The following is a 20,147-nucleotide window of genomic DNA, read 5'->3' on the forward strand; positions in this document are numbered from 1 at the left end:
GGAACAACAGACCAAGTAGGGTTTTGAATAGAAGCAGTAAGAAGGGAGAACATTCCTGGACTCGGAGGAAGGACAGTACAAATCTGGGTGGGGGGGGGGAGTTTTATGGGGGTGGAACCCGAGCAGTCCAGAGGATCGTAGAAGGGCTGGAGGGGAATTAAGTGCCAGAAGGCTGAAAGGTAGAAAAGGGACCATGTTGTGAAGGGCTTTCCATGCCAATGCCAAAGAGAGGATTTCTAGATATAGTACCATAATCTTTCTCCCTTTTCCCATTATTTTTTATACTGAGCTTAAACATAACTAAAAGGAGCTTTTATGTATATGTTGTGGAACAGGAGAAGGTGTGCATAAAACCATGAATCTCTACTAATTAGAATTTGTTTTTTTTTTTTAATATAAAATAAATTTGGTGACTTGTACTTACCCATGATCCTTTTCTATCCCACTACTCCATTAGTCATTTTCCATTTCATAGACACTCCCCTTTGCTTTGTACAACAAAAGTGCTGCATTCAAAATTTTTCTAGATGGGTCCTTTTTTCCCCTTCTCTTTGGGGGATTTGCTTAGTAGTGATGTTGTTGGGTCAAAGCATATGCGAGTTCTAGAGGCAGCATAATAAAGAAAATCTAGAGTCCTGGGCTTGGTGTCAGGAAGAACAGAGTTCAAATTCTGCCTCAGACACATACTAGCAATGTGACTTTGAACAAGACACTTAACCTCAGTCGGCTTCAGTTTCTGTATCTGTAAAATGGAGGATGATGATAGTACTTATTTTACACAGTCATTGTGAGCTATCGAATAGGAAAATAAATTGTCTTTGTATTTATATTTATGTATCGTAATAGTCTTGCATAGGGAAGCTAGGAGGTACAATGGAGTCACTTTATAAAACTCTTGGTTTTGGAAAAAAGGGGATAATAATAGTACTTCTCTCCCATAGAAAGAGATTTTTCTAAGGTGCTTCACAAATATTAAAGGGCCAGATAACTGCTATCCAGAACACTTAGGTCTTAAAGTGCAGTTGTCAGTCGTTTTGGGGTGTGTCTGACTCTTCAGGACACCATTTGGAATTTTCTTAGTGGTTTGCCATTTTCTTTTTCTAGCTCATTTTACAGATGGGGAAACTTTGGCAATTGGGGTGAAGTGACTTGCCCAGGGTCACATGGCTAATACGAAATCTGAATCAGATTTGAATTTAGGAAGGAGTCTTCCTGAGTCCAGCCCCAGCATTCTATCCACTGCCCTAAAGTCAGCTAATGCTACTCTTATTACTATTATGTCTGTTATTCAGTGACTTTCGAAGGGAGGTACAAATTGTTTTCCAGAATCGTTGGGGGGCTTTATGACTCTACAAAGCCATACACAAACTTAGCCCATGCAGTCACAAGCTCTGATGACTCCTACCAGTCTGAAAGGGTTTGAAGTCATCAGAAGGTCTGGGTTCAAAATTCCAGAGTCAGTCAGTCAGTCAGTCAGTCAGTCAGTCAGTCAGTCAGTCAGTCAGTAAACATGGCGGAGTCCCTCCTTCATTCAGATAGTTATTCAATCAGCCAATAGCATTTATTTATTAAGAGCCCTGTGTGCGCTAAGCCCAGAAAAAGCAGCAACAGACCGTTCCTGCCCTCAAGGAGCTCCTCATCCAATGGGAAGAGAACGAGCTGGCAAGTAGATTGGAACCAGTTACACACAGGGGAAAAAGGAAATAAGGAGCAAAGGGAGGGCACCGGGATGAAGAGTGCTTGGGGCAGGGTGGGATTTTAGTCGGGACGTAAAGGAAGCAGGGAAGCTCAGAAGTTGGAGACGAGGAGGGAGAGTATTTCGGCTTGTGAGAAGGCTGGGAGCTGAGAGATAGAAGAGGCAGGAGGCCAATGCCTCTGGGTCCAAGAGTATGTGGTGAGGGGCGCCAAGACGTGCCAAGCCTCTTGAAAAAAAAAATAATCCTGTGCCTCAATTTCCCCCCTTTGTCAAAAAATGGACTCCCTTTCAGCTGCGCATCTCTGATCTCGGGTGTCCCCCACTCCGGACGAGGCATTTCAGGAGGCGGTGGCAGCCTCAGGTGGGGTCCGCGCCACAGCCCGAGCTCCTCCGGGCATCTCCCCTTCTCTGACAGCTGTCAGGCTTACGCAACCTCAGCCCTCTCTTGCTTTCTCCCTTCGGGCCAATGAACGGCTGCCGGCCTTGTAAGGAGCGGCAGGCCCCGCCCCCTGCACGACTCCCCCAATGGAGGGGCCCGCCCGGGCCTGACGTCTGGCTCTTTCATTGAGGCGGCTGCTCCGCTGGGGGGCCGTGACGTCACGCGCCGGCTCTAATCCCTGGGCCGGGAGCCGGTCGCCCCGCCCCCCAGCGCGGTCAGTCTCTATAAGAGGCGGCCGGCAGCTGCGCGCGCCCTTCTCGAGCCGGCCCAGGTGGTTGTGGGCTCTACTCTGTCTTTCTCTGCTGGCTTTTCCTCGACTGACCGTGGTCATCGCCCATAGCGCGGCGGCATGGCGGCCCCGGCAGCCTTCGCTCTGAAGGGCCCGTGGGCGGCGCGGCTTCTGCGGTCGGCAATCAACCTCTCTTGCCGCTCTCTGCACATCTCAGCGGCCAGGTGAGCCGTCCGTCCCGGGCCGGGCGGGGGCAAGAGGGAGGGAGACGGGGAGGCCGGCATCAGCTTGAGCCTCCGTGTCGTGGCAGGGCAGGGAGAGGCTCGGTGCCCGCAGCTTGGGGCGGGCAGGCCGGGTGGGAGGGGTGATGGTCAGTGGCAGGAGCCTGGGGTACCGGGATGGGGGTGTGGTCGGTGACCGGCGGGATGTGACTTCTCAGCGGGTGTCCAGACCACCGGTCGGACGGCTGGGACTGGGGCGGGGGTAGTGTCAGTGCCAGCTTTCTGGGCCGAGGCAGGGGGGAGGGCAGGGCGGGGGCGGAGGGGGTGAGGGTCAGTGGCCGGAGCCTCCTCCGGCCCTGGGGGAGGGGCTGCTGCACCTGTCGGCGTCCTTCCTCCCCCAGGTCTGTGACAGGGCGGTGTGGACCCCTGAGATGGGTCCCTCTCCGAGACCGTCTCTGGTGGGGGGGGGGTGAGTAGGGCAGGCCGCGCTGCCAGGCTGGGGACTGGGGTGGCCTTGGCGGGAGAACGTTGGGGCTGGGCGGGGCCAAGGCTTCCGAGTGGCGCCAAATCTGACCCTAGGGGCGCGGGTGGGGGGGGAAGTTGGGGTAGGAAGGTGGAAGAGGCGGAGGCCCTGGACGCTGAGGCGGGGGATGGGATGGGGGGGGGGATCCACGCCAACCTCCTAGCCCGCGTTTTTACAGTGGAGGAAACTGAGTAAAGGCCGGCAGTGACTTTTCCGAGGTCACAGGCACAGGGAGGTGGGCAGGAGCCCGCCAGCGCCGCCCCCCCATTCATCTTCTGGCTTGTACACACACAGGTGGTCACTGAGAGCTGAGGCAACTTTATCCTCCTTTGTCTCTGCGGGGTGGGCCTGGCCGCAGAGCCCGGGATGGATAAGTGCTGGGACTTAGTGACGGGATTCTGGGCAAGTGAGGCAGGAGGCAGGAGACGAGCCTGAGTGATGGGGAGAGCATTCTGCGAGTTGACCCAGTGGGATAAATACAGGAAAAGGGGAAGGGCTCCTGCCAAAGGTGCCCCGCCTGGGAGGAGGCTGGGAGGCCAGTTCTGTATTCGCAGCCTCCTCATTGGCTGGGGAAGAGACCCCCCCCCCCTCCCCTTTCAGAGCTATAAACGATGCTGGGGATGATGGCAGAAGCAATTAGATTTAATCACAAATTGCCACTCGGGTCCTCCGAGCTGGGGTGCTGGGAGGCTGGCACCGGCTGGGGTGAGCACCTGGGTCAGATTTTGGCTCTACCCTCCCTGGGCAGGCTTATCTAATCTAGATAACCAACACTGTACTATCTCCTCTTATCCGGAAGAGAGGACTTCCCTGCCTTCCAGCACTGAGCACTAAGCTTGGGGATGTGGTGGAAGGTCCCCAGGCTCCCCCGCTCTTCTTTAGGGCACTTTTAGAGATGGGGAGACTCTGAGGGCAAGAGAAGGGCCCCTGCTGGGGCCCCAGAGCAGTCGGGACTCGGATTCCTGTCCAATAAGCTCTCATCTGCGGCAGCCCGTGGCTTCCCAGGCTGTACTTGACCATAGATGGACAGACATGCTGGGAGAGCTTTAAGGCGAGCCCAGTAAATTTAGCACCAGGGAGGGCTGGCTTCAGGTGGTGGAGGGAGTGCCAGGAGAGACACTGCTTAATGCTGCTGTGTAGGCTCCCCCCTCACCCCCCATCCCCTATCCTCCCCATACCCCCATTCCCACCCAGTCCCCCATCCTCCCCATCCTCTCCATCCCCCCATCCTCCCCATCCCCCCATTCCCACCCAGTCCCCCATCCTCCCCATTCCCATCCCCCATCCTCTCCATCCCCCCATCCTCCCCATCCTCCCCATTCCCATCCCCCATCCCCCATCCCCCCATCCTCTCCATCCCCCCATCCTCCCCATCCCCCCATTCCCACCCCATCCCCCATCCTCCCCATTCCCATCCCCCATCCCCCATCCCCCCATCCTCTCCATCCCCCCATCCTCCCCATCCCCCCATTCCCACCCCATCCCCCCATCGCTCCATCCCATCCCCTGGGGGTTTCAGCTTGCTGCTGCTCCCTGTAGCTCTGGCCAGAGGATCTTTGGGTGCCACCAGGGTTGGCGCCTTTAGGGATGAGATGAAGTGGGCAGTCATGGACAGAGAATGCGCCTCGGAAGGATGGGGGAAGGGGGGCAGTGGGGGCCGACCCCCTCTGAACCCCAGTCTGGGAACTTGAAATCATGTTTAAACAGGTGAGCCGTGCTGGGGGAGCAGGAGGAAAAGGAACGAGGGCCGAGGTGGGCTTCGAGGCCGGCCTCCCCCCAGCCCAGGTGCCAGCTGGCCCTCCTAGTGGCTGCCGAGGCGGCTTGCAGGCTGATGAAATCCCAGGGCCCATTTGCAGGGAGCTCTGCACTGCCGCGCCCTCTTTGCCACTAGGTGGGGAAAAGAAGATGTTCAGGGAGCCCACGAGGCTGTGGGGGAAGGAACGGCCGCCTGGCCAGGGGGTTTTTACTGGCCTTCGGGCTCTGGGCGTGTCTGGCCCCCCTCCCCCTCCTGTTAATGCTGGTGGGTCAGCGCTGAGCCCTGAAACCTCCAGTCAGTGGAGAGACCAAAACGTGGCCAAACCAGTCCCTTACAGCGGACAGTGCAGACAGCCTGCAGACGCTCACAAGGGCCTCTTGATCCTCACACCTTCGGGAGTGTGAGGCCAGGAGCCCCCCCTTCTGTCGTCCAGAGCCCCGCCTCGGAGCAGTGCGGACATCGGACACCATTCGGGCCACCTGGGCGGCTGTCCGGGCTCGTTCGGGTTAGCCTGGGTCTGGACAGCCAGGGAAGCCCCGCCGGCCGCTCACACTGAGACTGAGGCGCCTGCGGGCGCTCTGTGGGTGCCCGTCCGTCTGTCTGGCTCAGTTTAGAGTCCTCGAGCTGGGCCGTCTGGCCAGAGCCTGCGCCAGGAAGGGCGCTTCTGTTTGTCCGTCCCCGTCATGGGCCGGCACCAGCGTAACGCGTCGCCCCTCGCACTCAGGCCCATTCCCAGGTCCCGTTCTGGGCCAGCTTTGGCCTTTTACTCTGTTCCGTGTCGGGCCTCTTATTGAAGTCGCCGCTGCCTGGCAGGGCCTGAACTCTTGTTAACTAGACCCGGCACAGCCTGAAGCCAACAGACAAAATGAACAGCTAAACACACGGGAACCTGCTGGCCCAGCCCACAGGGCCGGCGGTCCTGGATCTCTCCGGGGAGCCCCCTGGAAGCCATGTTGACCCAGAGAGGCGTCTGTGCCGATAAGATCAGTGGCCACAAGAATGCCTTCCTTGGGCGGGGGAAGGTGTGTGCATGTGTGTGCGCATGTGTGCACATGTGCATGCGTGTGCATGTGTGAGTGTGCATACGTGTGCTTGTGCATGTGTGTGCATGTGCATGTGCGCATGTATGCATGTGTTTGTGTGTGCATGTGCATATGTGTGCTTATGCCTGTGTGTGCATGTGTGCATGCACACATGTGTGTGTGCACGTGTGTGCTTCTGTGTGCAGGTGTGCATGTGTGCTTGTGCCTGTGTGTACGTGTGTATGTGTGCATGTGCGTGCATGTGCACACATGCACGTGCGAATGTGCATACGTGTGCATGTGTGCATGTGTGTGCACATGTGTGCATGCGTGTGTGGTGTGACCTGGAACATGCAGATGCCTGCCTTGCGCCTTCCGGGGTCTGCTTCTCAGCCAGCCTGGCCGCCGGGCCGCTGGCCCACAGTGTATGGGGATGGCGGCTTTCCTCTTCCCGGGTGGCGCTTGGCTGGCTGGCTGGCAGCCCCGCTCTGCCCCTGCCAGGCCCCTCTCCCCGGGGGAAGCTCCCTGGCTCTGGGGCGGGCCGGCCTCGGAGGCTCTGCTGCTCCTTTATCTCTTCTCCTCTCCCAACAGCCGCCTCCTCCTGACCTGGCACTGCCCGCCGCAGTGTGTGGGGGTGGGGAAGGGCCCAAGTGGGGCTCCACCTCCGAGGAGGGGGCTCCGGAGCTGCCGGGCGCCTGCAGAGCCCAGAGCGCTTGGGGCTCCTCTAAGCCTTTTTACTGAGTGTTCCTGCATTTTGAAAACCTGAAAATAACTTGGTATGATTTAGATACAAAATGGGCTCAAAAGAACTGGGGGCCGGGGCAACCCGGTGGTTCAGTCGATAGAGAGCCAGCTTCAGATCGGGCCTCCGACGCTGCCTAGCTGTGTGGCCCTGGACGAGTCACCTAACTCTGTCTGCCTAGCCCTAACCCTTCTGTCTTGGAGTTATTACTGGGACAGAAAATAAGGAAGGCAGCTGGGTGACTCCAGGGATTGAAAACCGGGCTTAGAGATGGGAAGTTCTGGGTTCAGGTCTGGTCTCAGATACTTCTGAGCTGTGTGACCCTGGGCCAGTCACTTAACCCCCAGGGCTTAGTTCTTACCGCTCTTCTGCCTTGGAATCAATACTTAGGAAAGCTCTTTTTTTTTTAAACCCTTACCTACCATCTTGGAATCAACACTGTGCATTGGCTCCAAGGCAGAACAATGGTAAAGGCTAGGCCATGGGGGTCAAGTGACTTGCCCAGGGTCACACCGCTGGGAAGTGTCTGAGGCCAGATTTGAACCCAGGACCTCCCATCTCTAGGTCTGGCTCTCCATCCACTGAGCCACCCAGCTGCCCCCAAAGCTCTTTTTTTAAAGCAAAGAACCTAAAAGAATTCTGAAACGTGGATCTCCCAAGAGGAAATATTGTATGTATTTGTGGGGAGACAGAACTGGAAGTGTCACTCCATTACGACTGATAGCAGGCAGCTCGGTGGGCCGTCAGTGCTCCCGTCAGCCTCCCCAGAGATGGGGCTCTGATGAGCGGAGGAGAGCCCGACGCTGGGCGGGAGCCTCGGCTCTACGCAGGGAGGAACCTTCCAGGCACTCAGAATGGCCACGTTTGACCCCACCCTGAACGCTGAGTGGTTGTCGAGAGCGCGCTGGAGCGGCCGAAGTCCAGGGCAGCCGGGGTGGGCGGTTGGGCAGTGTAGACGGACGGGCAGTGTAGACGCCCTTCTGCTGCTGAGGGCTCTGTTTGAGTGGGACAGGACGGACCTCTTTCAGCATCAAAGGGATGCACAAATGAAAAAGGAAGCAAGCTCTCGGCCGGCCGGGCACCACTTTCCCAAAGGACTGACAGGCAGCCTCCGAGACAGAAAGGAGCCCCGGCCTGGCCTGCTCCTGGCAGTCACAAGAATCCGGTGACTCGCCCCAAGGGGAACCCCTGAGGGAGGGGGGCACGGCCAAGGACTGAGCAGATAAACTTGGGGCTCAGCGTGGCTGGCCCAGAGGATGATTGGCGGTGATCCATCCTGCGGCCAGCCCAGGACCCCCCTGGGTGTGCCGTCACCGGCTCCCCAGGGGTGGAGTGCCCAAAGGGCTTCGCCCGTGGGTCCTCACCCCCTGGCTGCTTGCGCGGGCTCCTGGGGCTCCTGGGAGCTTGGGGCGCCTTGCTGTCTGGAGGATCGCCCTGATGGCCTGCTGGCCGGGCACACGGTGCCCAGGGTGGCCTGGGGACGGGCTTTGGAGGCTCCCCATGTTCCTGGTTTACTTGGTGTGCCTCCAGGGAACGTTCCAGCCCTTTTCATTGTCTGCTTCACCAGCTGCTCTGGGCGATGGCCTCAGCCTTCCCTGAGTGTCTCTAAGTTCTTGGGAAGCTTCCAGGCCCCAGATTTTGGTCTGCACTCAAGGCCTCAGAGGGTGAGGTCATGGAAGTGGGGGGGCTGGGCTTGTGGCTGCTTTTGTGGCGTCCTAACTGAAGGCTCTGACTTTCCTCCTAACTCCTGAGTCAGTGCTTTAATGGAAAGTTTTCAAAGCTAGGTTTGGCAGAGCCTGAAAGACTTGGGAGGGCCGCGGCCACTCCCTCCCCCAGAGGCCAAGTTACTGACCTTTCCTTGTCCAGGCACCGTGGCCAGCGGGGCCCGGGGCTGGGGGCTCTCACTGGGCAATGGCTTTGGTCCAGTCCTGGTCCGCCAAGCTCCTCCGAGAGGCCAGCATCACTTACTGTAGGGGAATGACCTGCCGCCAAGGGGCCATCACTGCCCGGCTCCCTCGAGCCCCAACGCTGACCCCGGGGAGACGGGCTGATATTCCCCCATGTGGCAGATGGCTAAGAGGGCCAGGGTGAAGGGCCTCTACTAAGGGCAGGGAAAGGCGCTCACTCTGTGCCAAGACCGTGCTAAGAGCGTTACAGACATTATCACAAGTCACGGTGGGTGCGTGTATCATCCCCATTTTATAGATGAGGAAACAGACAAACAGAGACTCAGTGACTCACCTCAGGTTCACACAGTTAATCATGCCTGTAGCCAAATTTGAACTCTGGTCTTCCTGACAGGCAGCTCCACAGAGAATGTAGGTGCCCCTGGGGGCAGAATTCTAGCTGCACAGCCTTCCCTGACAGTCCAACGTTTGAGTCCCCTTGTAAGATTTAGAACTGGTTCTCCTAAATATATGAATGAAAATAATTGAATTGTGGTCATCGTTACTAAAAGTAATGAACTTCTCCAGGCTAAATGGCTGGGAGCAGCTTTTATTTATAGCTGGGCAGAGCTAGGAAATAGAGGAACAAGGTAGGGAAAATCGCCTGCCACAAATAGCCTCCATCCCAGATCCCCAGTGCAGAGCCGAGAGCAAGGCTCGCCAGAAGCCCAAGTCCTAATCAGGAGGCCCAAATCTGAAGAGCCAGAAGCCGCTGAAAGCCCCGGAGAACCTCCCCCCTATGGGTCACCCTGGAGAGGCTCTCCTTGCAGAAGAGCCAAGGAAGCAAAGAGCTCATCCTGTCTTCCCGCTGGCTCGCCTTTTCTAGTCCTTTCTGCAGTCACTTCCTGGCTTTCTCCCACTTCATGGGAACCATCAACAGCCTCCCAGTTTGCCTGGCACTGCCCAAGAGCGTCATTTTCGCCTACTGGAAGTGGTGCCGCACCCTCCCCCCCCCAATTTAGTGGACCGGAACCAGCACCAAGGTGTGCCCCAAACAACGAGGTGGGCCCACCTGCGCCCCATCCTTGACACAGTCTTAGCATCAGCTCTGGGCACCCTCGGAACCTCTTGTCTGAGCTTGCCTGGCATGAGTCATGAGGAGGAAGGAGGTGGAGAGGACAGGCTGGGGGGGGGCACTGAGGCCCGAGATGGCTGAGATGGCCGGCTGGAGGCCCCCTGTGAGCTCTGCTGGTGAGTTAGTGTTCAACATGAGACGAAGGATCATACCTCAATGCTTTTGATTATTGCCTATTAATAAGAAGTTATTCACCAACTGCGAGATTAAAGGAGGGAACACTGGATGGAATTAATCACAGAGATACAAGAATGGATGGAAGATGGGTGGGGGGCTCTGCTAAAGGAGGGAGGGGTAGCCCCTAAGTGTCTGAGTCTGGATTCGAACTCACGACTCAGGCCCAGGATTGCTCGCTAGCTGGCCACCTATAAAACTATACGAGACCAAAACTGTTGGTTGACAAGGAGCTGAAAGAGGATCTGCCTCATTTGCTTCACTTGCCGGGCTGACGTAGCAGGGCAAACTCTGGGGGCTATTTCCTTTGCATTGACCTAGCGCCAGCCCCAATGAGGAGGATCTGAGACTGCGCAAGGATTGACTGCCCCTCTTCTAGGCTCCTGCAGGACCCTCTTACTGTCCGATAGGAGTGTTGAGGCAGCACTCCCAGGAGCTCAGGGGATTGTACGCCTGGAGATGCCGGCACAGAGAGATACCAGAAGCCCCCTCCCGCTTCTCTGCTGTGGGGCTGGGGGGGCGGGGCGGGTCTTCCCCCCTCCCCCCAGGCTCAGTCACATGACCCGCTGCGTCACGCCCTCCCCAGCCTTTGGGGAGGAGTCGGGACGCCCCCCCCCCCCCCCCCAACCCTTTCCCGTTCTCCCATTGTGCTCTGCTTGGCCCCTGTGTCCTGGGCTATTAGAAGCCAGCACATTCGCGCAGCACACTCACGCTCACACCCATCTTGGTCACGTCTGGCTCCAGTCAGCGGCTACCGGGGCCCAGCGGAGGCTCAGCACTTCCAGGGCTCCTGCCCGTATCAGTCGGTGCTAAGGCTTATGGGGAGAAACAGCGTCTAAGGACCGAGGAGGGTCCTGTGGTGCAGAGGACCGGGCGAGCCCCTACAGAAGCCTGCCGGAGCTCCGTGTTCTTGTGTTTTTATTCTTTTGGCAAATAGCTTCCAGCTCCATCGGGGAGTGCCCCAGGCTGCCGTGTCTGCTGTAAGGGCCAGGAGAGGTCGGGCAGCGGAGTGTTCTCCGATAAGATCCCCCCATGCTCCGCTCCGATGGTGACCCTCAGCCCCCGGAGAGCACTGCCAGACCTGCTGGCTCCTGGAAGAGATCAAATCTCCCCATTGCCCCAAGCGCTGGCAGGGCCTGGCAAAGACCTCCCTGTGGAGGCGGAAGCATGCCCTGGAAGGATCCCCCGGGCGACGGGCATGAGAGAACAACCTTTCATCCTACCTTTAAGTACCTCAGCAAGAAAGCTGGCTCCTGAGAGAGAGACAGAGACAGAGAGAGACAGAGAGAGACAGAGACAAGAGACAGAGAGAGAGAGAGACAGTGAGAGAGACAGAGAGACAAACAGTGAGAGAGAGACAGAGAGAGAGACAAGAGACAGAGAGAGAGACAGAGAGAAAGACAGACAGAGAGAGACAGAGAGAGACAGAGACAGAGAGAGACAGAGAGAGAGAGAGACAGAGAGAGAGAGAGACAGAGAGAGAGAGACAGAGAGAGAGACAGAGAGAGAGAGACAGAGACAGAGAGAGAGAGACAGTGACAAGAGACAGAGAGAGAGAGACAGTGAGAGAGACAGAGAGACAAACAGTGAGAGAGAGACAGAGAGAGAGACAAGAGACAGAGAGAGAGAGAGAGAGACAAGAGACAGAGAGAGAGAGACAGAGAGAGAGAGAGAGAGACAGACAGACAGAGACAGTGAGAGAGAGACAGAGAGAAAGACAGACAGAGAGACAGAGACAGGTACAGAAACAGAGAGAGAGGCAGAGACAGAGAGAAGAGAGACAGAGACAGACAGAAGAGACAGAGATAGATACAGATACAGAGACAGTGACAGACAGAGACAGTGACAGGGAGTCAGAAGAGAGGGAGACAGAAGCAGACAGAGACAGTGAGAGAGACAGAGAGAGACAGAGACAGAGAGAGGGGCAGAGACAGAGAGAAGAGACAGAGAGACAGTGACAAAGAGACAGATACAGAGACAGTGACAGGGAGTCAAAAGAGAGGGAGACAGAGGCAGAGACAGAAGAGAGACAGTGACAGGGAGACAGAAGAGAAGGAGACAGAGAGAGAGAAGAGACAGTGACAGGTAGACAGAGAAGAGAGGGAGACAGGCAGCGACAGAGAGACAGTGACAGACAGAGAGACAGTGACAGGGAGACAGAGAAGATCCCGAGAAAAGGGAGGCAGGAGAGAGAAGAGACAGAGACAGTGACAGGGAAACAGAAGAGACAGACAGAGGCAGAGACAGAAGAGAGGGAGACAGGCAGAGAAAGAGAGAAACAGGGAGACAGACAGAGACAGAGACATGGCTTTAGGCTGATGCAGATAAAATTATAAAATTAAATCAGCACAAAGCCCATTGCACCATAGAATTACTGCAGCAGAAAGTTGAAGCACTGTATTGCCCTTTTCAGCTCCCACTAAAGAGTAGGCTCTATGAGAGCAGGAACTGTTCTCATCTGTATACTGGGGTGTAGCTTGGTACCTTGCACATAGTTGGTGCTTAATAGATGCTTATTGACTAAAAGAACACGTTTACTATTAAGTATTGGAAATTCCAAAGCTGGGGGTTTGGTCTTCACTGTTATGTGTCCTGGGTGTCCTGGCTGCTAAGTGGCCTTCCTGACCTCAGTTCTTTTGCTATAGAATTAGGGTTTGGTCTCTGAATCCTTTCTTTGATCTTTTTTTTTATTTTTATTTTTACAGTTTTTGAATTAATTTATTTAGTCAATATAGAACATTTTCCCTTGGTTACAAGAATCATTATTTCCTCCCCTCCCCTCCCCCCACCCTTCCTATAGTTGATGTGCAATTTCATTGGGTTTTACATGTGTCTCCGATCCGAACCTATTTCCATATTATTGATATTTGCATTAAGATGTTCATTTAGAGTTTCCATCACCAATCATATCCCCCTCAAACCATGTGATCAAGCAGGTATTTCTACTCCCACAGTTCTTCCTCTGAAGGTGGATACATTCTTTCTCATAGATCCTTCTGGGTTGTTCAGGGACACTGCATTGACACTAATGGAGAAGTCCATTACATTCGATTGTGCCACAGTGTATCTGTCTCTGTGTACAATGTTCTACTGGTTCAGCTCCTTTCACTCTGCATCAGTTCCTGGAGGTTGTTTCAGTTCACATGGAATCCCTCCAGTTCATCACTCCTTTTTAATATTCCATCCCCATCAGATACCACAACTTGTTCAGCCATTCCCCAATTGAAGAGCATCCCCTCATTTTCCCATTTTTTGCCACCACAAAGAGTGCAGCTATGAATGTTCTTGTACAAGTCTTTTTCCTTATTATCTCTCAGAGGTACAAACCCAGCAGTGCTATGGCTAGATCAAAGGGCAGACAGTCTTTTAGTGCCCTTTGGGCATAGTTCCAAATTGCCCTCCAGAATGGTTGGATCTATTCACAACTCCACCAGCAATGCATTAGTGTACTGACTTTGCCACACCCCCTCCAGCATCCATCACTTTCTGTTGCTGTCATGTTCCTTTCTTTGATCTTAACAAACTGAATTTTGATGTTTATTGGATTGAGTTTTTTTAGCTCTTCTCTTCAGTCTTAGAGTCAGCCCTGGGTTGTTAGTTCCAAGGCAGAGGAACGGTAAGGGCTGGGCAGTGGGGGTTCAGTGACCCGCCCCAGCACAGCTATGAAGTGTCTGAGGGCAGATTAGAACCCGGGACCTCCGGGCTCTAGGCCCGACTCTCCAGCCCCTGAGCCCCCGGCTGCCCCCTGAGATGATAGTCCTGACAAAAGGCTAAGTTCTCGGAATGCAGTTCCACAAGGTCCAATTCCCCTATCCTTGCTCTCTGGGCGTTCGTGGGACGAGGCCGGGCGGGCGGCCTCCGTGCCTCAAGCTCTTCTTCCCATGTGTAGGAACGAGGCCGTCGTGATTTCTGGGAGGAAGCTGGCACAGCAGATCCGGCAGGAGGTCCGGCATGAGGTGGAGCAGTGGGTGGCTTTGGGCAACAGAAGGCCCCACCTGAGCGTGGTCCTTGTCGGCGAGGAGCCGGCGAGTCACTCGTACGTGCTCAACAAGACCAAGGCAGCGGCAGACGTAGGTAGGTGGCGGCGCAGAGCTGGGGAGGGCTCGGCCTGGGCACCGGCTGGTGTTTGTGAATCTTGGGGTGTCTCTGCTCGCCGGCCCCGCTGTCATTGGGGAGGTCAGGGGGGGGGGGGCGCCGTGGCCGGGGCTGCCCTTGATGGGCTCGTGTGCTTGGCTTGGGCAGGCATCAGCAGTGAGACCATCCTGAAGCCGGCCTCCATCTCCGAAGAGGAGCTCCTGGACCTGATCGGCAAGCTCAACGAGGACGACGGCGTGGACGGCCTTCTGGTGCAGCTGCCTCTCCCGGGTGAGTGCGGCCTCCTCTGTGCAGTGGGTGGGGTTCGGCCTGGCCCACGGGCACAGCCAGGGCTTGCTGCTGCCCTCCTCAGGAGGGTCCGAGGGGGCGCCTGGAGAGACGCGCCTGCCTGCCGGAGGCTGCCCGCCCACGTCCCCCCAGACGTCCCCCCGTCTGCCTCCCCGGCCCCCCTCAGCCTGGTCTTGCCCGCGGCCTGAGCCTCCAACGGGCCGGCTCTCTGGCTTCTCAGCCTCAGTGTTGGGGCCCCTGACTGGGGAGGCGGCATGTGCACCCTCGGGCTGGTCTGTCTGCCCGAGCTCGGGCCGCCCTCCTGGCCTGCCTGCCTGGCTGCCGGGAAGAACGTTGCTCTCCACGCGGCCCTGTTGTCTCGCAGCGTCATTTCTCAGCTCGCCATTGTGTCGGGGAAGGTGGCTGCAGACGGGGAAGCTCCTTCCTGCCTGGGCCTCCGCGGCCCTCACCCGGGCGCCCTCGGGGGCTCTTCCTGCTGCCCTGGCAAGACTCGGCCTCAGTCTGGAGTCAAAGCGAGGCTGCTCAGGCTCAATGGCGTCTGCGGGGGGAGGGACACTCGGGTGCTCGCGCTCTCCGCACATCAGCCTGTTTCCGCTCCATCCGGTGAAGGCTCTGGGGCAGGCTCTGGTCTCTGGATGGGGCACCCCCCGAGCTCTCCCCTGGTCAGAGCCCCAGAGCTGGGACTCAAACTGGTCAGGAGGGGCCGGAGGCGGAGCTTGGGGCTGCGGGGCCTCTCTGGGGGCACCTTTGGGCCTGGACACGAGAGGCAGGGAGGTCTTTTCCTCGGCGGGTCCTCCCTGCCTGGCTATCCCTTGTGGACCGACAGTTTCCTGACCAGAGGTCCGGGGCACTGTGAAGTGGGGCCCCCGCTTTAGTTCCATTTTGTTATGAATAGATTTGGGGTGCTGGGTGACGTCCTAGTGCAGAGGGCCAGGCCTCAAGTCAGGAAGACTCCTCTGTGAGTTCAAATCCAGCCTCAGACACGTATTAGCCATGTGACCCTGGACACATCCCTTCACCTCCTTGGCCTCAGTGTCCTCAACTGAAAAACGATCTGGAGAAGGAAATGGCCAACCCCTCCACTGTCTCTGCCAAGAGAACCCCAAATGGGGTTGGGGAGAGTCAGACATGGCTCAGAACCCACCTAAACCCTGTGGGCTCCGCTTCAGATGTGCCCCATTTGCCTCCTTTACCCCAAGGGGAGGAGTGTCTAGAGGGTCTGAGATAGTCTAGACAGCGCAGCTCCCTGGGCGCTCTTCCGGCTGTGCCTGGCCAGAAGCCCCATCAAGGGGTGACCCAGGCCCTTCCTGGGGCTCAGAGGCCGCCTGGCAGTGGTTTGTGGTGGGTCAGATCCGAGCGTGGTGCCTCGTGGCCGGCTGAGCATCACACAGAGAGCCCCAACCTCGGAGCTGGCGCGACCTCCTGTGGCTCTGCAGCAGGAAGGGCGCGTGTGTGCCTGCTGGCGACGGGTCCGGCTTTCTGGGTGTGAGCGGCCGCCGGGGCAAGCTGGGAGGCTCTCCCTTCCCTAGGACGTGTCCTCGGGGCTGGTCCCTCGTGCCCCGGCGCCCACCTGCCTTCTGCCAGCCAGACCAGGGCCCGGAGCCACGGAAGGGCCTGGTTCCAGGGATACGATTCCCCGGACCCCGTGGGGCGCCCGCCCTCCTGGGTTTGGCTCTTTGGGCCTTCGGGGGCTGAGAAGCTTTGGAGCTCTGCCTTCCCTCAGAATCGGCGATCCCAGGCACAGCTCTAAGGCTGGAGAACTGATCAGGCCGGGCAGTGGCGGGGCTGCGGGGCCAGAGGCCACCAGCTAGGAAGTGGGAGGCCAGATTGGAACACAGGACCCGCCATCTCTGCGTGGGGGCCGGCCATTACCTTTTTATGGGAAAAGGGGTCAGGCGTAGCCGGGGAGGCGCTGCCGGGTCTGCCGCTTCTGCTCAGGGGAGGCCTGTGGCGAACCTGACCCTCCTCCTTGCAGAGCACATCGACGAGCGACGGGTGTGCAACGCCGTGGCCCCGGAGAAGGATGTAGACGGCTTCCATGTGATCAATGTGGGCCGCCTATGCCTGGATCAGAGCTCCATGCTGCCCGCCACGCCGTGGGGCGTCTGGGAGATCATCCAGAGGATGGGCATCCCCACCCGCGGCAGGAATGTGCTGGTGGCCGGCAGGTCCAAAAACGTGGGCATGCCCATCGCCATGCTGCTGCACACGGACGGACGGCATGAGCGACCTGGAGGTGAGCAACTGAGGCCTTTGAGGCGGCCCTGGGCAGGGAGGGAAGGTGCCTGCCGGGGCAGAGCTCTGCACCGTGTCTGCTGGCCCCCGGGGCAGCTTTCCCAGGGCTGGCTCTGCCAGGCTGCGGGGGCTCCAGCTCTAGGTTCCGCTTGGGCTCTCTGCAGGGGATGCTACCGTGACCATCTCTCACCGATACACTCCCAAGGAGCAGCTGAAGAAGCACACGATTCTGGCAGACATTGTGGTGTCAGCCGCAGGTGAGTTGGGGCAGCAGTCTGGGTAGGCGTCTGGCCGTCATTGAAGCCACAGCATCCTGGACTCGGGGGACCCTAAGCAGGAAGCTTCGGCTCTGTCTGTTGGGGAGGGGGGAACGCCTTTAGGCCCAGAGGTGGCCTTCCTCCGGAGCCAAGGCCCCCTTGGAGGGGATGGCCGTCCCCTGGGGTCCCCAGAAACCAGATGTGGCTCCCCTGTTCCACACACTCTCTCTGGTCCTCATTATTTGATTCAATGGGGAGCCCCCAGCCTCTTGGAAGCCTCTGGCTGGAGTCCTTGGGAGGTTCTCCTTGGGCACTGTCTGGCCTCTGTGCCTCCCTCCACCTCCGGTCTGCCCATGGCTTCTGGGGTAGACGCCTCCCCCCATTGGGCTGGGGTGCAACTATTAAGGGTAAATTTTAGGGTTGAGACATATAATTTTTTGTGGTCGCCAGGGATTTAAATTCTAAATCCCAAAGGAATACTCAAGTCAGAATGGAAATTTATGGTGGTTTATTTACAATAGAAGGAAGAAATTAAGAATGATTGAGAGAGAGAGAGAAAAGGGAAGAATCTGCTCCAGTCTGGTCTGAGCTAGGGGGAGTTCAGAGGCCTCAGACAAGGGGACTTCCCAGAAGATGAAATCTAGCCCGGCTTCCAGCCACGAGGTCTCCTCCAAGATGAGGTGCCTCCAGAAAGAACCAAGGAAAAGGGGAGTCAGCTTTAGCACTTACCTCGAGGTCATCTCAGGGAAGCAGTCTGAGGTCCCACGCAGGAGCTCCTCCAAGTCAAGACCCTCTCACAGGAAGTCACGTGAAATATAAAGGCAGTTCTTTACGTCCCTTCCTGTGTCTCACATGTACCAATGGTGGCTTAAACTTGGCTTTGGACAGCCCAGGGGGTCAGTCAGTTGTTTCTGATTTGTCATTTGCTAGCACACTCAGATCATAGGCCATCCTCCCTGGCACTTAATCCTTAAGTGGGGTGTCTACATTCCTGATTGCTAGAATTCTAAAGACTAAGCAGGGTGGAGTAAATCTAAAATTCACACTTCGAGGACCCCAGGGGGAAGACTACTGATTCTCATTGATCCAACATCTTAGGGGGCCCCCAGGGGAATCGGGGCATTTGAAGCGGGGAAGGTGCAGGCCATATCTCAGGGCTGAGAAGGAATGAGATGGACGGGGAGTGGGTCTGCCTGGTGCTGCTCACGCTCTCCCCACAGGGTTCTAGGAAGAGCAGATGCTGTGGCGGGAGGGGGCCGAGTCTGGGTTCCCCGGAGGGAGGCGGAGGGTGCTGGGGGGATGTGGGGGGTGCTCAGGGCTCAGGCTGCCTGCAGCTCCCCCGCCTCTGCCTTCCGTTCCAGGCATTCCTAATCTGATCACAGCCGACATGATCAAGGAGGGTGCTGCGGTCATCGACGTGGGCATCAATCGGGTCCGAGACCCCGTCACGGCCAAGCCCCGGCTGGTGGGAGATGTGGATTTCGAAGGTGAGTGGCCTGCAGAGACAAGGGAGGCCCCAGGTCAGGGCTGGAGGGACCTCAGGTGCTGGGGCTCAGAACAGGGTGTCCCACCACCCTGACCTCACCTTACTTTGCCTGTACGTGAGAGGAGTTGTCATTTCGCCATGTCCTCCCGGGGCCTCCACAAAGGCTGGCCGGCCTCGTTCTCCCGCCTCCCACTCCAGCTGCTCTCTGCAGTGACCGGGGATCTCCTGGCCTCCCTCTTGGCCCTCCCGGGCCCTTTGCCTGGTGACCCCTCTCCGGCCTGGGCCTTCAGGCCGCCCCCCCTCCTGACTGATCTCCCCAGACTGCACCTCCTCCCTGAGGTGTCCCCCGAGACTGAGTAGTCCGGCCCCCCTTCTCCCTTCCCTGGCTGCCCCTCTCGGGTGAGGATTCTCGAGCCCTCCCAGGTTGCCCCAAACTCTGCCGTCTCTCCGATGTCTTGCCCTGGATGTCCAGCAGACAGCGTCCCCCCCCCCCAATGTGCCCCAAAGCCTCCCAGCCAGACTCTTCTCCACTGTCGCCCGTGTCCAGGCTGCCCCAAGGCCGTCCCGTGTCCCCTTGGCCCACTCTGGGTCATGGCAGGCACTGCCTGAGACTTTCTCCAGGCCAGCCCATCCCCCGCGCAGCCCCCAAAGGGTCTGGGGTGTTGCTCCCTTACTTTAAACTCCAGGGGCTCCCCATGGCAGGCCGTGCATCCTCTGGCCTCTGCCCTCCCTGCCCAGCACCCTGAAGGACTTGGCCTGGACGTCCTCTTCCTCATGGATTAGATTGTGAGCTCTGGGACAAGTTTCATGGGTGCTGCTGGGGCCCCTGGCGAGGGTGGCTCCCCCATCCCCGGGGGCCCCCCAGACTGTTCTTGGGGTCCTCGGGGTTTCTTGTGGCGGGGCCGTCCAGCGCGTCCCTGCGGCGGCACTCCCTGAAGGTGGGGGCTTTGGGCCAAGGCCGGGCTGGCTCAGCTCTGCCCTCTCCGCAGGAGTGAGGAAGAAGGCCGGCTACATCACGCCCGTGCCCGGCGGCGTGGGCCCCATGACGGTCGCCATGCTCATGAAGAACACCATCATCGCTGCCAAGAAGCTGCTCAAGACCGGCGAGCAGGAGGCCGTGAAGGCCAAAGCGCTGGCCGCGGCCTCCTCCTAGCCCGCCGCCGCCCCGGGAAGCAGAGTGGCCGCTGGGCCCGCGGGATGCAGTCCTTTAATTTATTGCTGGAGAGGCTGGTGTGAAGCCGCTCCCGCCCCCTCCAGGCCTCCAGACCGTCATGTGCACACAAACCCTGAGGGGTGGAACAGAGGTGGGGCTGGCAGGGGACCTTCTGGGGGACCCTGGGGGGGGGTCTCTGGAAGGGTCGAGTCCAGGGATCCCCGCTGGACAGAAGGGGCGCCCTTGGGGGCTCTGAGAGGCGTGGCCCATCCCCCCATAACCAAAGAATTGTCTGTGGCTGCCGGCCGCCCCCCTTCGCTCCTTGTGGCCTTTCCCGAGAGTCGGGGAGCTTGTGGTGCTGCCTGAGTGACCCGGCGGACTTTTGATTAAAGCTTTTTGTAAAAAACAGACCCAGCGTGGCCGGCGCCGTCTGTTCTGTCAGAGTAAAATGGGCCCAGCCCCGAGCTTGGGGGGGGCACCCCGCCTGCCCCAGCCGGGGCGTCCGTCGGGGTTCTGGGGGACGGTGAACCCTGCGGGGAAGACGCCTGCCTGGGCTGCCCAGTCAGCCCACAAACTAACCAAAGGGCTGTGGCTCTGGGCCCTCAGAGGCGGGGCCTGGAGGAAGAAGACGAGCCTCCCGGGGCGGGGAGGTCCCTGCGCACCCAAGGGTGACCGGAGGAGCGTGTGTGCGTGCACGTGTGTGTCTATTTATATTTCTACTACACAAGCTCGAGGGAAGGCGTGTTACCCGCACACAAGGCCGCGTGCCAGCCCCGTTTGTGCACTAGACAGGCGAGCTCAGAGCGCTCA

At 58.1% G+C, this 20,147-nt stretch overlaps 1 protein-coding gene across 1 annotated transcript; it reads left to right on the forward strand.

The window, feature by feature from the left end:
- The first annotated feature begins 2,319 nt into the window (after positions 1–2,319).
- MTHFD2 (methylenetetrahydrofolate dehydrogenase (NADP+ dependent) 2, methenyltetrahydrofolate cyclohydrolase) lies at positions 2,320–19,745 on the forward strand. Its single transcript, XM_056814714.1, has 7 exons — positions 2,320–2,588; positions 13,713–13,897; positions 14,066–14,188; positions 16,182–16,442; positions 16,606–16,698; positions 18,060–18,185; positions 19,174–19,745. The coding sequence occupies exons 1-7, from the start codon at positions 2,485–2,487 to the stop codon at positions 19,335–19,337; spliced, it is 1,056 nt and encodes a 351-aa protein (XP_056670692.1). The 5' UTR covers positions 2,320–2,484; the 3' UTR covers positions 19,338–19,745.
- The last annotated feature ends 402 nt before the right edge of the window (positions 19,746–20,147 follow it).

This window comes from Monodelphis domestica, chromosome 1 (genome assembly GCF_027887165.1).
Source record: "Monodelphis domestica isolate mMonDom1 chromosome 1, mMonDom1.pri, whole genome shotgun sequence".
Classification (NCBI taxonomy): Eukaryota; Metazoa; Chordata; class Mammalia; order Didelphimorphia; family Didelphidae; genus Monodelphis; species Monodelphis domestica.

Excerpts from the sequence above, each read along its gene's own strand:
- MTHFD2 (XM_056814714.1), top strand. The coding sequence starts at position 2,485 with ATGGCGGCCCCGGCAGCCTTCGCTCTGAAGGGCCCGTGGGCGGCGCGG. Across the intron at positions 2,589-13,712 it reads CTGCACATCTCAGCGGCCAG|GAACGAGGCCGTCGTGATTT; the intron begins GTGAGCCGTCCG and ends TCCCATGTGTAG. Across the intron at positions 13,898-14,065 it reads CAAGGCAGCGGCAGACGTAG|GCATCAGCAGTGAGACCATC; the intron begins GTAGGTGGCGGC and ends TGGCTTGGGCAG.